Genomic DNA, 15,372 nt, shown 5'->3' with positions numbered 1-15,372 from the left:
ATCAGCTCGCAGTCACCACAGTATATACTGGCCGAGTCACCACGAGATACAGCTCACTGAGTCACCAAGGTATACAGCTCACAAGGTTACAAATGTATACACTCGCCGAGTCACCAATGCAGACAGAATGCCAGGCCAACAAGACAGCACCACGAGTGCATAAAGCTTGCCGAGTCACCAAGGGGCACACTACATTGAGTGATCCTGCAAAGGAAATAGCTCACTGATTCCACAAGGAAACAGCTCACTAATTTCACATGCAAATGACACAGTTTACTGACTGCGGATGAGACGGCTCACTGCATCATCAGGGGGCAGCTCAGATAACCCAAGGGACAGAGCTCACCGACTTCTAATGGGGAAACTCACCGAGTCATCAAAGGGCATAACTCACCGTTCACAGATGTCAGTAAGCATATAAACTCGTTGGATGACAATGTTTATGATATGATAGGATTTTTTTAAGTCCTCTGATTGAGGACACACACCTGTTTATCTGAGATTCACATGTATTTGGGTTCAGACACCCTCACTTAGAACAATGCCCCTGTAATCACCGGACAACTCCCGAGATTGGACATGTCACATTGTAAAACAAGTTCCCGTTTGACTAGCTTGCCATGTTCAGTCTGTTGTATAGTAAAAATAATGTTCTTTTATCGTGCACAGGATTCGCAAAAAATATTTCATAGATAATCTAAAAGCATTAACAGACTACGTGGGTGGTTTTATAATTTCACCAAACATAACACTGCACCAAGACTTGTAACAACACCGATAAATCTAACGTAACAGGTTTAAACATCCTATATCTGTTAGTAATGCCCTATCTCTATTACAACAAATAGAACTCATTAAAATCTATCAATAATCATTTTCGAACAACAAAACAAGTTCATACACATATTTATATAACAAAAACCTGAAAACGACATTGTTCAAATCAATCATCAACTCGTATGGCTTCTGATAAGCAAACCATGCATAATTGCCATTTAATTGCCAATTAACACTGTTCTAATTATCAGAATTAGGAATGATATCAACACGCTTTAACTATTAACATGTCAGATATTAACCCAGACATTACTCAATATATACAATCAAAGTATTATACAAAAACTTGTTACGAGTAATATTTGTCTAAAACAGGTTGTCAAAAAAATTACTGAAAATAAATTCTAAAAATGCCTACCTTCAAATGTTTTTCTGAAGCTATATTTGTGACTATTATTTTTCAAAAACAAGAAAATAATTTGAATTATTAAGTCTTATTATCTGAAATTGATTATCTCAGATAACTGAATTTTATAATCCTACAAATTGGTATATTTTTAGTTCATACCCTGTGTGTATACACCCATTTCAAGCTGTAAAGGGAGACAATTTTTACACAGACATATAGGTGGCAAGCTCCAAGGTGCTTTCCATTATTACATGGAAATGTTTGTCTTGTATTACAGCCATGCATGTCTTAGATGCAATTGAATTATTTTATTTATCTAAAATGTTAAAACCATAAAACTGAAGTCAAAACAAGACTCATGATAGGAAAACAAAACTAAATGTCTGACTACCAACTATTTCACTTGAACAATGGAAAGCACCTTTAGTCAAGGGGGATAACTCCTACCAATACCAGTACTAGTCATTCTGTGTATGTTCTACAAGTATTAAACATTGAGGTGGGATGGTGGTCATTTGACCACTGCCCATTAGTGGTCATCTACGTGGTTCCAGTGGCCTGAGATTTCACTATGATTTCCGGAGAAATGTAACATTTGCTAAGTGGACAGAATGCGGAATCCTCCCTGGGTTTCAGCACTAGTTGTGAAGGCTTGATAGGACAATAGAGAAGTGGCGCCTTTATAGATGGCTTCGGGGGTCGCCTGTAAAAGCAAATAACATAATCAATAGTTAATACAGTAAACACTCTCCATCTACATGTTTATTAGCATACTTTGTTTAAACTATCTCAGGATAAGGCAAAAACTAATACAAATAACTATACTTTAACCCTTTTACCCCTATGTAACTTTAGTAGACTCTGCCATGCAATAATACGGATGAGTCCATTATGGTCTACAGTGGTGAAAGGGTTAAGGCACCCTGTCCCACTGCACTGTTTTTTTCTTATTCACAGTAACCTCCCCTTAATTAAGTTTTGGATTTAACTACAGCACAGTTGGTTTGAGACGCTTCTACTGACCACAAAGCCAAGCTGGTTATAATAATCTGAGGTTCTTGGTTCGAATCCCACTGCTTTTGCCCAGCTGAACTTTTCAAACTCAGGACACAGTTGTTGATTATATTTTCTTTCGTTACCATAAGGTATATATTTTTCCCCCCGAATCAATTTATCAAAGCAATTATTATTTTAGAAATACAGTTTCCAATGTGTAATGACAGTTTTTAGCTAGCAGTGGTACGGGGATCTTTAAATCCAAGCTGTGGCATGATTTCTTTATCCCTCCGAATCCTTTCATGGGATTATGAAATATGCCTGCTTATCCTCAATATTCCAGGAGATATGTTCACTTTCGCTCTCTGCACCCCTGGAATATGTCATGACCAAATGGAAGACTCAGTATGCACCACCTTGACGAGACAAGAAGACTAGTTTGATCCTTTGATTTACATCAAAATAATCTCGCAGCAGCATAACGGTAAAATTGACCATCTTTCAAGTCGAGTGTTGATCCTCTGAAATCTTCAAAGGACAGGTACATTGTATCAGCCTAGCGATTCGTCAGAATTCTTGACCTGGCGCCAATCAAATAGCTAGCCTTCAATTTTTGCTATGACATATTTCAAGGATGCAGAGCAGGTAAGTTAGCAACGCCTGGAGTATCAAGGATGTGATAGCCTTCCTGGGTAATTTACAGATAATGCCTCCACAAGAAATCCAAAATACTTCCATTTTCTAAATATAAGTGCAATCTTGTACAATAAGTCTGATTTTAATTCAATCATGAGCTATCCTTAAATGAAGCACATTTGAAAGAAAAAAGACATAAACTTGCACATGAAATGCAGGGTAATTTAGCTTCCTAATTTATGATTTGTGAACCACTTCATCCTGGTATACATACCCATTTTCATCTATAACCTTAACCTTCTCGCAACCATCTGGAGGCTCCCTGACAAAGGCGTAGGACTTGTTTGGGCGTGGACTGGACACAACTTTAAACAAATTGTCTGGAGATTCACAACCTTCACCCTCGACTGCAACAAACGAATCATTATAAATAGATACTATCTGACCTTCACTCGACAAAATTTACATTATCTGACCTTCCCTAGACAAAATTTACATTATCTGACCTTCACTAGACAACACAGTTGAAATTACAAATTATGCTTTCAGTAAAAATGTGTTACGATACCTTGTAAATACCATGGCTAACGTTAGTCTAGCTGTTTCATGTAGTAACACAATACTATGTAAATATCCACGCCTACAGTTAGTCTAGCTGTTTCATATATTAACTCAATATTATGTAGATATCCACGGCTACAGTTAGTCTAGCTGTTTGGGTGTGTTAATATGATACTATATAGATATCCATGGCTAAGTACCCCTTTGAATTGTAAATAAAAATATCATGTACCAAATAGACTTATTTAGGTAGCAGAAGAGATTTTAAGAGATCAATTGAAACACTGATGTATGTAGAAGCTATTGAGACCAGAATGACTGTGTGATTATGTTTAAGCCCACCTTTTTCCAGCCGGTCCCCCTCACGCGGGGAGGACTCTGTGATGCTGGAAGGACGGGAGGTATCCAAGTGTCCGGGAATGATCGGCATGGCAGGACTGATGGACTGGGAACGACTGCCATTGCTACCTGTATCATCAATACAGCCCGACGGGGTCTGTGTGTCGACGCTACGGGTTCCACTACCGCGTAACATCAGAATGTCATTTACTGGTGCACGATGCCCGTCAGGAATATCATGTACCTGTGTAGAGAAATAGTTTAATATGTATATCGGGAGGACAAAATCAATCAAAATCTCAGCATTCCATTGTCTCCCAACACCACAGTGAGAACAAGTTTAGAATGAGTCGTTTTTGTCACAAACTACATCAGAACACTACTTCACTTCTGTTGTTACCTAAACAGACTTCAGAACATTTTGGATGAAGTGCACTTCAATTTGTCATGTAAATACGCAAATCACATATGTAAATTAGCTGGTTTAAAAAAATTATGACTGATCAGAATTGTCCAAAAAGGTGTAAACAAAACACTATCTCATAATTTAAATGTGTAATTTTATATAGTTTCTTGAATTCAATTATTTGTTTTAAATATATACCTTACACTGATAATGCAGAGGCTTCATTTATACCTGTGTATACCTAATAATCCCCACCATTGTATTGGAGTATAATGCTCCACTAGCTAGGCCTTCTGTTATGGTGAGTTTATGATGCCATTTTTGTCACAAACTACGTCAGAAATAATCATTGCACCTTTTCACTACTTCACTTCTGTTGTTACCTAAACAGACTTCAGAACATTTTGGATGAAGTGCACTTCAATTTGTCATGTAAATACGCAAATCACACATGTAAATTAGCTGGTTTAAAAAAATTATGACTGATCAGAATTAGCCAAAAATGTGTAAACAAAACACTATCTCATAATTTAAATGTGTAACTTTATTTAGTTTCTTCAATTCAATTATTTGTTTTAAATATATACCTTACACTGATAATGCAGAGACTTCATTTATACCTGTGTATACCTAATAATCCCCACCATTGTATTGGAGTATAATGCTCCACTAGCTAGGCCTTCTGTTATGGTGAGTTTATAATGCCATTTATAGATCTTAGTGTTTAATGACCTATAGTAGTCAGCACCAGGTGAGACTTCCATTTTCTAATTAATCTTTACAGGTGTATAGAAATAATCCTATAATAATTATTACTGGTGTATAGAAATAATCTAATAATAATTATGACAGGTGTATAGAAATAATCCTCTCCTTATTTTGATGTCATAAACAGCAGGATCAACGTCCTTCATAGTAATTCAACACAGACCTCTATTGGCACACAGTTATTACAAACCTCTATATATAGGCACACAGTAATTAAACACAGACCTTTATATGCACACAGTAATTAAACAGACATCTATAGGCACACAGTAATTACACACAGACCTCTATAGGCACACAGTTATTACACACAGACCTATATAGGCACACAGTTATTACAGACCTCTATATAATAGGCACACAGTTATTAAAGACCTCTATATATAGGCACAAAGAAATTACACACAGACCTCTATAGGTACACACTTATTACAGACCTCTATATAATAGGCACACAGTTATTACAGACCTCTATATATAGGCACACAGTAATTACACACAGACCTCTATAGGCACACAGTAATTACACACAGACCTCTATAGGCACACAGACCTCTATATATAGGCACACAGTTATTACAGACAGACCTCTATATATAGGCACACAGTGATTAAACACGGACCTCGATAGGCACACAGTTATAACACACAGCCCTCTATATATAGGCACACAGTGATTAAACACAGACCTCGATAGGCAAACAGTTACTACACACAGACCTCTATAGGCACACAGACCTCTATATATAGGCACACAGTTATTACAGACAGACCTCTATATATAGGCACACAGTGATTAAACACAGACCTCGATAGGCACACAGTTATAACACACAGACCTCTATATGCACACAGTTATTACACACAGACCTCTATAGGCACACACTGAGCCACCATTGTCATTTATGGGATTATATTTACCTGATCTTCATCAGTCGTCACCTCTATGTATGCCGGTCTCAGCACTAGTTTTTCAATCTCCTGCAATTACAAAATTCATGGTTATAATGAAGTTCCATTTGTGTCCCTGACAAGGAATTGTCAACAATCTTAAAGTTACCTTTGTGTCCCCGACAAGGAATTGTCAACAATCTTAAAGTTACCATTGTGTCCCTGACAAGGAATTGTCAACAATCTTAAAGTTACCTTTGTGTTCGCGACAAGGAATTGTCAACAATCTTAAAGTTACCTTTGTGTCCCCGACAAAGAATTGTCAACAATCTTAAAGTTACCTTTATGTCCCCGACAAGGAATTGTCAACAATCTTAAAGTTACCTTTGTGTCCCCGACAAGGAATTGTCAACAATCTTAAAGTTTCCATTGTGTCCCTGACAAGGAATTGTCAACAATCTTAAAGTTTCCATTGTGTCCCTGACAAGGAATTGTCAACAATATTAAAGTTACCTTTGTGTCCCCGACAAGGAATTGTCAACAATCTTAAAGTTACATTTACCTTTGTGTCCCAATTTACATTTTGTTGTGTTTCCTCCACAAGGAATTGTCAACAATCTTAAAGTTACCATTGTGTTCCAAGTTACATTTTGTCATGTTTCCTCAACAAGGAATTGTGAACAATCTTTAAGTTTCATTTTTGTCCCCGACAAGGAATTTTCGGCTTCAGGAACTGTTTGGTCACCGGGGTTCCTAATAAATGTGTGTTTCTCTAACAATGAATCGGTGCTTGAATTACAGACAGACAGCTAGCAGGGACCCCCACCCTCGAATGGCTCAACAATCCCTAAACCAGGAAGCAGTCTGGTAACAGAACATGGTAAAAATCCACGAGATAGAACCAGGTGTAGGAATACATCAGATCAGATTGTTTAAGAAGGCATATATAAGGACGAAGGACACAGACAAAGATGATTTGTGGTGGAGATGATAGAGAGATGATGGTGTCGTAGGAATGATGGATCAGCATATATAGGAACATTGCACAGCAAACTGTTTAGTTCAGAAATTGTAAAAAAAAAAAATAACTTTGAGCTAGACACTGAAAGCCCAACTCATATCAGTGACAATCGACACACATTTCCTATCCCACGACACAGCTCCTATCATATAAGTGGGTGATGCGGATCAGCTTTTGTTTTACTTTATAATCAGTAAGTTCGTAACTCACAATTTCCTGTGTTTATCAAGATATAGGTCACACATATTTATTTATAGATCTCCTGTACAGAATAGTGTAAACTTTTGTGTAGATCTGCTGGAGATGGTATAAGGCATTTTTTACATAAATCTAGATGAATGATGAAGAAACATTTCCCCGTCAAAGTTGCCTTATAATCTACCATAGATGTCTTCCTGTAGAAGGACATTCCCGGAGGCTTCGAGAGTACAAGTATCAGAATACCGGAGAAAGGAAGCTTAACATCTTACATGTCCTCGCACTTCCTCCATATTGACTAACACTTTGGTTAATACAGTTTGAGAAATGTTAAATTGAAACCAAATATGTTTTGTCTGACAAGTTAATTTTTAAATTCATTCTATAAAAATATGTTAGTAAGAATAGATGGGCCCAAATGAAATAATTTAAAAGATAATGGCTCATTCCCCATTGAGCAGAATTTGTAACATTTATAAAAAAATCCCCTCAGATTTAACCCTTTCACCCCTATGCAACTTTAGTAGACTCTCCCATGCATTGATCTGGATGAGTCCATTATGGTCTACAGTGGTGAAAGGGTTAAACATTAAACAATTTACATTGAGTTTGCCCTCAAGCTTCCTCTTTTCCATTTGTTTTTATTTTCTTGCCATTTAATTTATGATGCTTTTAACATGTTGATTTATTTGTAACATGGGTGTAGGGATGACAAGATTTAAATAGTTACTCTCAGGGTGAGGTTGACACAAACGAGACAGGTTGTAATTCAGACACGTTTTATTGTCCAGAACACAGACAAATAATTTCATCCTGTTTTCAAAATTACCAGGGCTTGTATTCATGAAACCGTTCTCATGCTCAAGCATGGATTCTGTGCTCAAACCAGCTTTTTTGTTACCCTCTTAAATCATGTCAAACAATCGAAAAGTTAATCGTAAACATTGAAAACAGTATTCCACTTTAAGACCCTTCAAATATTTTCCAAATCATTCACAAAATCAATCTTGTTTTTATTGTTTATAACCGGAACAAGAAATTAGGCTTGAGCACAGAATCCATGCTTGATCAGGAATGAGAACAGTTTCATGAATATGGGCCCTGTACATTAGATGTTTTGAATTCAAAATTTTGACATAGCATGTCCATAAATTCTATAAACAGTGTGTCAAAAGAATGATATTATGTTCCCACCTTGGTACTGGTGGTAAAACAGTCAGTTGGAATGCAATTTTACGACAGCAACAGTGTATCATTTGCATAAAATACACATCAAAAATAGACAATCAATATTAATTAATCAAAATCTAAGATGAGAATGTTTATCTTCTTGTGTCTCAAGACTCAGCGATCATGTTGATAGCTGTCATGTTTGAAACAAGAATAAATTTCAGTTCATATTAAGAAACTGTTTACGTAAAACTATCTACTCAAAATTGTAACACTATAGAGAATGTGTATTATAAATAATAATAATAATGATAATTATTCGAGGTTCTTATATACCGCTTATCACAACCTAGTAGTAGGTCGTCTCAAAGCGGTTCGCAAATTATTATCCGTGGTTATATATAGGGCATTTGCAACCAGCCAATATCTTTCTCAACTCCCTGGGGAGTATATATATATATATATACAGCCGGTGCTGTCATTTCGGCGCTCACAGCTAGCATTCAACCATTCTAGCACTGCCCAACCACGTACTCATTTACAGCTGAGCAGACTGGAACAAGCGGAGTAAAGTATCTTGCTCAAAGATACATTACAGCTCCGTGCCGTGACTCGAACCCGCAACCCTTCGGTCACAAGCCCGGCATCCTACCACATAAAACTGCCGTGCCTCCATTTGCCACAACTCTGTATTCTACCTTTTCTTAGATAGCTTTCTGGCCTTTATACAATTAATACTCTGCGTATGATGTAAGGCATGTAAGAGATATTGTACTGTGTTTCCACATCCGATTTCAGTCGATAAGAAACAAATACGTACCTCAAGTGACCATGATCTCTTGATAAGTCTGATGCAGCTTTGCATAAACAATTTTAATACATCGAAAAACCTGATCTGTAAGCTTAAGTTAGGGGACAACAGCTACAGAATGTGTCAATAAAGGGGGATAATTATGATAACTAGTCACTATATCTTCACCAATCTTGTCTTCTTGTCAGAATAATTATCCAAAGAGATTCAGGACTTGTATAGCAGCTATAATAACCAGGCTAGGCACAATCACGACTTGCAGTCAGTGTACTGATTGTTATTCATGAATATCATTCTCTGAATATTGATGTTGACAAATTGTAATACAGCCTATTACAGAACTCAAAAAATCCACATGTACAGTCACAAATACCCAGAATATAGGGCCCCAGGGTATCCATTGTGACAACACCCAGAATTGATGGGATTTACAGTGAAAGACACATTTTACTAGATTCGGCATATCCACAATCACACACCAAAAAACAGGACTAGAGGGAATCAACAATGACGAACACCTGTGACAGGACTCTGGGGATCCACAATGACAAACACTGGTAACAGGGTTTAGGTATCCAAAATGACAAACACTGGTAACAGGGTTTAGGGGATCAACAATGACAAACACCTGTAGCAGGGCTCTGGGGTTCCACAATGACAAACACCTGTGACAGGACTCTGGGGATCCACAAAGACAAACACCTGTAACAGGGCTGAGGGATCCACAATGACAAACACCTGTAACAGGGCTGAAGGATCCACAATGACAAACACCTGTAACAGGGCTGAAGGATCCATAACGACAAACACCTGTAACAGGGCTGAGGGATCCACAATGACGAACACCTGTAACAGGGCTCTGGGGATCCACAATGACAAACACCTGTAACAGGGCTGAAGGATCCACAATGACAAACACCTGTAACAGGGCTGAAGGATCCATAACGACAAACACCGATAACAGGGCTCTGGGGATCCACAATGACAAACACCTGTGACAGGGCTGAAGGATCCACAATGACAAACACCTGTAACAGGGCTCTGGGGATCCTTAATGACAAACACCAGTAACAGGGCTCTGGGGATCCACAATGACAAACACCTGAAACAGGACTGAAGGATCCACAATGACAAACACCTGTAACAGGGCTGAAGGATCCATAACGACAAACACCGGTAAAAGGGCTCTGGGGATCCACAATGACAAACACCTGTGACAGGGCTACAGGGATCCAAAATGACTTTCTCTTGGACTATCCCAAATCAGTATTTATAAACTTAACCAAAAAACTCTTCTGAATACTGACCCTAGCTGTCGCAAAGCTAAGACATAAAACCACATACAAACAAACAAAATAGAAAACTCCTTCTGGACACTCCTTAACTTACTGTTCACAAAATCACTGAGAATACCTGTTTCATAATATTGTAAACATATTTTGGTGATATTATAGCTATCACCCATTCCCCAACCACCAGCGCTAGTCTATACTGACCTTTACAGTTTGCATATCAAAAGGTTATCTCCATGCTATCCAACAGTCATTACACTTACATTAATCTTTTAAAATAATTCAAATCAAATTACTCTTAAGAAGAAAATAACTTATTTTTAAAAAGCCCAGAAACAGACATTGAATAATGTCATTAAAATTCATGGTAACTAAAGGACCAGCTAGGGAGGGGTTTTAGCCAGAGGTTGCCATGAACACAGGCCCAAATATAGCACAGGACAACAGCAATGCATTGATGATAATACACTTCAAATTATAAGAGTTTATGCAAAACAGTAGGAATAGTTTGAGATCAAGATATTGCTGGAACTCAACTTTTTCAAGAAGAAAGATATATACATGTATTTCTTAACCCTTTCACCACTGTACACCATAATGGACTCATCCAAATAAATGTATCGTTAAAGAGTCTACTTAAGTTACCTAGGGGTGAAAGGGTTAAAAACTCATGAAATTTACTTGTTGCTTGGCATGAACATTATAATAACCTAGCGTAGAACTGATCATGACAATAATATGGCATGTGCATGCAATTTAATTTTAAATGTTTGAATGAAAGCTGCATTTGTCAAAATACCACTAAAAGTGGTTAATAAACTAGTAATCTATACCCTTTATTGCTAAAAGAAATTTATTCTTTCAAACTTTCCACAGCATACCTAGTATTGTTTTTAATTCGTTACATATCTCTGTAGCCTCAGACATTGTGGAGTGTTCATTATTCATCGACATGCACCAACAAAACGAAAGCCTACGCAAGATTAACTCATTCACCCCTAAAGACACATTTGAACTCTTCCAATTCAAAGGATGGAATAGTTCATTATGAAATTTCAGGGGTGAATGAGTTAAGCTTTATTAACCTAGGCCTGCACCCTTACTGAAGTTACTGCCAGATATTGAAACACAACATTTAACTCGTTCTTCACCCTCACTAAATAGTGATCATTGAAATACAATGAAAAATACAGTAGCGTACACATCTATAAACAAATGTACTAAAATTTTGTATGTAATGCATGTGTGTGCGCTACACCTTACCACAAGAAATAGTTCAGTGCACAAAGTGTAAATAATTGAGAAATGTGTTTTCCTTCAATTCTTATTATTTACATACAGCATGAACCTTCAATATTTATTACATAGGTATGCGCTGTGTATTAATTACACATACTAACATAAACATGAGAGGATTTGTGACGGGGATTAAGACATCTGACCATTATAAGCGTACTATCCTCTCAACATAAGGATAATAGTAGGACATTACAGTATAATTGTCAGGCTGGTAAATCCCCACCCGCCCCAGGACAGGGTGACGGCTTTGACTAAATTGATCCCAATATCAATAGCCCTCATCAATACCTAGTAAATGTAAGTGTTTGAATATTATACATGTATGATATTAGAAAAAAAAGACATAGCCCTCAGCTATAGCACAAAGCAACATATACATTTACATCCATAATTCATTACCAAGAAGGAACAGATACTTGTGTCAGTATGAATAATAGACTTTTAATTATAGCATATAAATCAACAGAGCAGCATATGTTTCCTTAGTGACACCACAGGCATCTATCTGCATCTGGTATGTAAATATGTGAAACTGGTATGTAAATATGTGAAACTGGTATGTAAATATGTGAAACTGGTATGTAAATATGTGAAAAAATAAAAATGTTTTCCCTGCTGACTTTATACTGACTGGGTAGTAGTATTGTGAATATACCTGTAGTAGGGTATACATTGTACGTATAACATGGAGAAGACTATTTTAGTAAGGCATAGGGAAGACAGTATGAGTATTTCATATTTTCACATATCTACATGTACATATGTATATACCATATACAGATGTCTGTGTTGGCATCATAGTTATAGCTCTAGATCTTCAGAGCTAATATTTTGTTTGTAATAATGTACACAATGTTAGAAAATAAAGAAATCAAAACAACTAAGAATACCCACATCGAAAAACTTGTCTTGATATCTACAGGGATAGAACAATTTGGTCAGATCATAATCATCATTGTGTGTCTGTAAAATCAGGGTGAAAGACAGAGAAACCAGTCTTTTGATGGTAAGGACAGAGAAACCAGTCTTTTGATGGTAAGGACATAGAGAAACCAGTCTTTTGATGACAGAGAAACCAGTCTTTTGAGGACAGTTAATTATTCCAGGGCAGCTATGACACCTGTCCTAGAGTAAGGTATCCATAAAGACAAGGCTTTGACATGACGTCATCCCTCTATGAGAACCGACTTACACAGGATGACGTCTGATTTGCAAATATTTGTAGTGCTATACATTTATCATCCCATTAGGAACTACCAGTATGATACATATCAAGATACAAGATCTTGATGCAATAGTGCCACGATTTATCATGATGCAATACATATCACGATATACATTGTACGTCTAGACATCATTAACTGTATTACACAGTGTACACAACATATATAACCACCTGTTGAAGTTTAACAATTTATTGATGTGTGGAGTATATTCACTATATACCTAATTTGGTACAGAACATAAAACCTTTCTCTGTTAGACACTAACAATTCTAGCTTGATTTAAACTCTTGAAACAAAAATAAATTGCCATGCAGCAACACTAAGGGAACATTTTACATGCTATGCAAACTGGCTTTGAAAACTGCCAAGACGTTAATGAATAGTAACTGTGGTCTCAAGCGAGATCATCAATATGTTTTGATCGGATAGGGAAAGGTGGGCAACTCATTATATAACCAATTTTAAGGTATCACGGTACCAATATTCACCAATAATGTATCAGGCAGGAGTTAGTGATATAATTCACTAAAGCATAAGTGAATCGTTACACAAAGTCTAATCATTTCCCGCCAAAAGCTGGGTTCCAGCTGCCAGCATTATGCCATCTGCTGGCCTGGTGTGACTGTCAGATCCAGTCCCACCTCTACAGGCAGTTAAAATGACTTCACACTGAGGCCCTGGCAGTCATCCCTGATTCCTGTACTCTCAGTGCTATTTGTATACTGACACGTTAGTAGAACAGGTTAGTGTAAGAATTAACACTTTCATCACGATGATGGGTAGAAGATATGTTCTACGATCTTGTTTACAACCAGAACTCTTCAGCAACATGTGGAGATTTTTACCATTCACATTTGTATGTTGTGGTAACTGGTGTAATTTTCCATTAGTCCGATGTGTTATGGAAGTGTTCCCAGATTGATTCTCCCGACCTCCTCCAGGCACCCTCCCAAGTCCAGACATACTTGACACTAGTCATATGATATCTATATCTATATATATATAATTTGTATTTTCATGATGCAACAAATATGTTTCATAATACCATTAATGTATCAGTATTGCCACTTCCTGCAAACTTCAATCCAAAACGGCACCGACATTTTGAAATATGTCAGGAAACCTGTCCTTTATAAATCATCTTAGATGTACCCTACTTAATCCACCTGGCCAACATACAGAAGTATTTCGCTATACATTTATCCGGCTAAGTTTCTGTGTTTTAATGTACCATATCTACATGTCTGGCTAAGTTACTGCATTTTAACATACAGTATTTACGTATCCGTATAAGTAGAAATACGGGAGGTGGGAGATCCAACGTCCGTGAATTAATGTTCGTACTGGTTCAGCGCCTCCAGGATAAGGTACTGTATTTACATACCTTATTACATATTTGCGGAACTTACTTGCCTATCTGGCTAACATAGTATATCTATATATAATTATAATTCATTTTTTCCTACTATTGCACGATTCTAGACTGATATTAGTAATATTCTATGTCTGCCATAACCAGTACTAAAAGTAACATTCAAAGTCAGCTTTTACTGTAGGTGGATGGACATTCCATGTCAGCCATTACTGTAGGTGGACTGACATTCCATGTCAGCCATTACTGTAGGTGGATTGATATTCCATGTCAGCCATTATTGTATTTGGATTGACATTCCACTTCAGCCATTACTATAGGTGGATTGGCATTCCATGTCAGCCATTCCTGTAGGTGGATCAATATTTCACATCAGTCATTACTGTAGGTGGATTGACATTCCATGTCAGCCATTACTGTAGGTGGATTGATATTCCATGTCAGCCATTATTGTATTTGGATTGACATTCCACTTCAGCCATTACTGTAGGTGGATTGACATTCCACTTCAGTCATTACTACAGGTGGATTGGCATTCCATGTCAGCCATTCCTGTAGGTGGATCAATATTTCACATCAGTCATTACTGAAGGTGGATTGACATTCCACTTCAGCCATAACTGTATGTGGATTGACATTCCATGTCAGCCATTACTATAGGTGGATCAATATTTCACATCAGTCATTACTGTAGGTGGATAGACATTCCACTTCAGCCATAACTGTAGGAGGATTGACATTCCATGTCAGCCATTACTGTAGGTGGATTGACATTCCACTTCAGCCATTACTCTAGGTGGATTGACATTCCTTTCATTACTGTAGGTGGATTGACATTCCACTTCAGCCATTACTATAGGTGGATTGGCATTCTATGTCAGTCATTCCTGTAGGTGGATTGACATTACTGTAGGTTGATTGACATTCCACATTTGGATTGACATTCCACTTCAGCCATTACCATGTCAGCCATTCCTGTAGGTGGATTGACATTCCATGTCAGCCATAACTGTAGGTGGATAGACATTCCATGTCAGACATTTCTGTAGGTTGATCGACATTCCACTTCAGCCATTACTGTAGGTGGATTGGCATTCCATGTTAGCCTTTCCTGTAGGTGGATTGACATTCCATGTCAGACATTTCTGTAGGTTGATTGACATTCCACTTCAGCAATTACTGTAGGTGGATTGGCATTCC

The 15,372-nt window shown here is 37.3% G+C and overlaps 1 protein-coding gene across 1 annotated transcript in view; it reads right to left on the bottom strand.

Moving 5' to 3' along the window:
- Positions 1 to 15,372, bottom strand: part of LOC110464317 (protein FAM117B-like) — a 40,568-nt gene continuing 25,196 nt past the window's right edge. The window contains exons 5-8 of the mRNA XM_021519468.1: positions 5,814 to 5,873; positions 3,722 to 3,962; positions 3,093 to 3,225; positions 1 to 1,889 (exon numbers count right to left, since the gene is read on the bottom strand). Coding sequence (XP_021375143.1) covers positions 1,727 to 1,889; positions 3,093 to 3,225; positions 3,722 to 3,962; positions 5,814 to 5,873 — 597 coding nt within the window. The 3' untranslated portion in view covers positions 1 to 1,726. The remainder of the gene's footprint in view (positions 1,890 to 3,092; positions 3,226 to 3,721; positions 3,963 to 5,813; positions 5,874 to 15,372) is intronic.

Source organism: Mizuhopecten yessoensis, unplaced genomic scaffold (genome assembly GCF_002113885.1).
Source record: "Mizuhopecten yessoensis strain PY_sf001 unplaced genomic scaffold, ASM211388v2 scaffold10985, whole genome shotgun sequence".
NCBI classification, from domain to species: Eukaryota; Metazoa; Mollusca; class Bivalvia; order Pectinida; family Pectinidae; genus Mizuhopecten; species Mizuhopecten yessoensis.
This window is presented reverse-complemented; position numbering and strand designations above follow the sequence as displayed.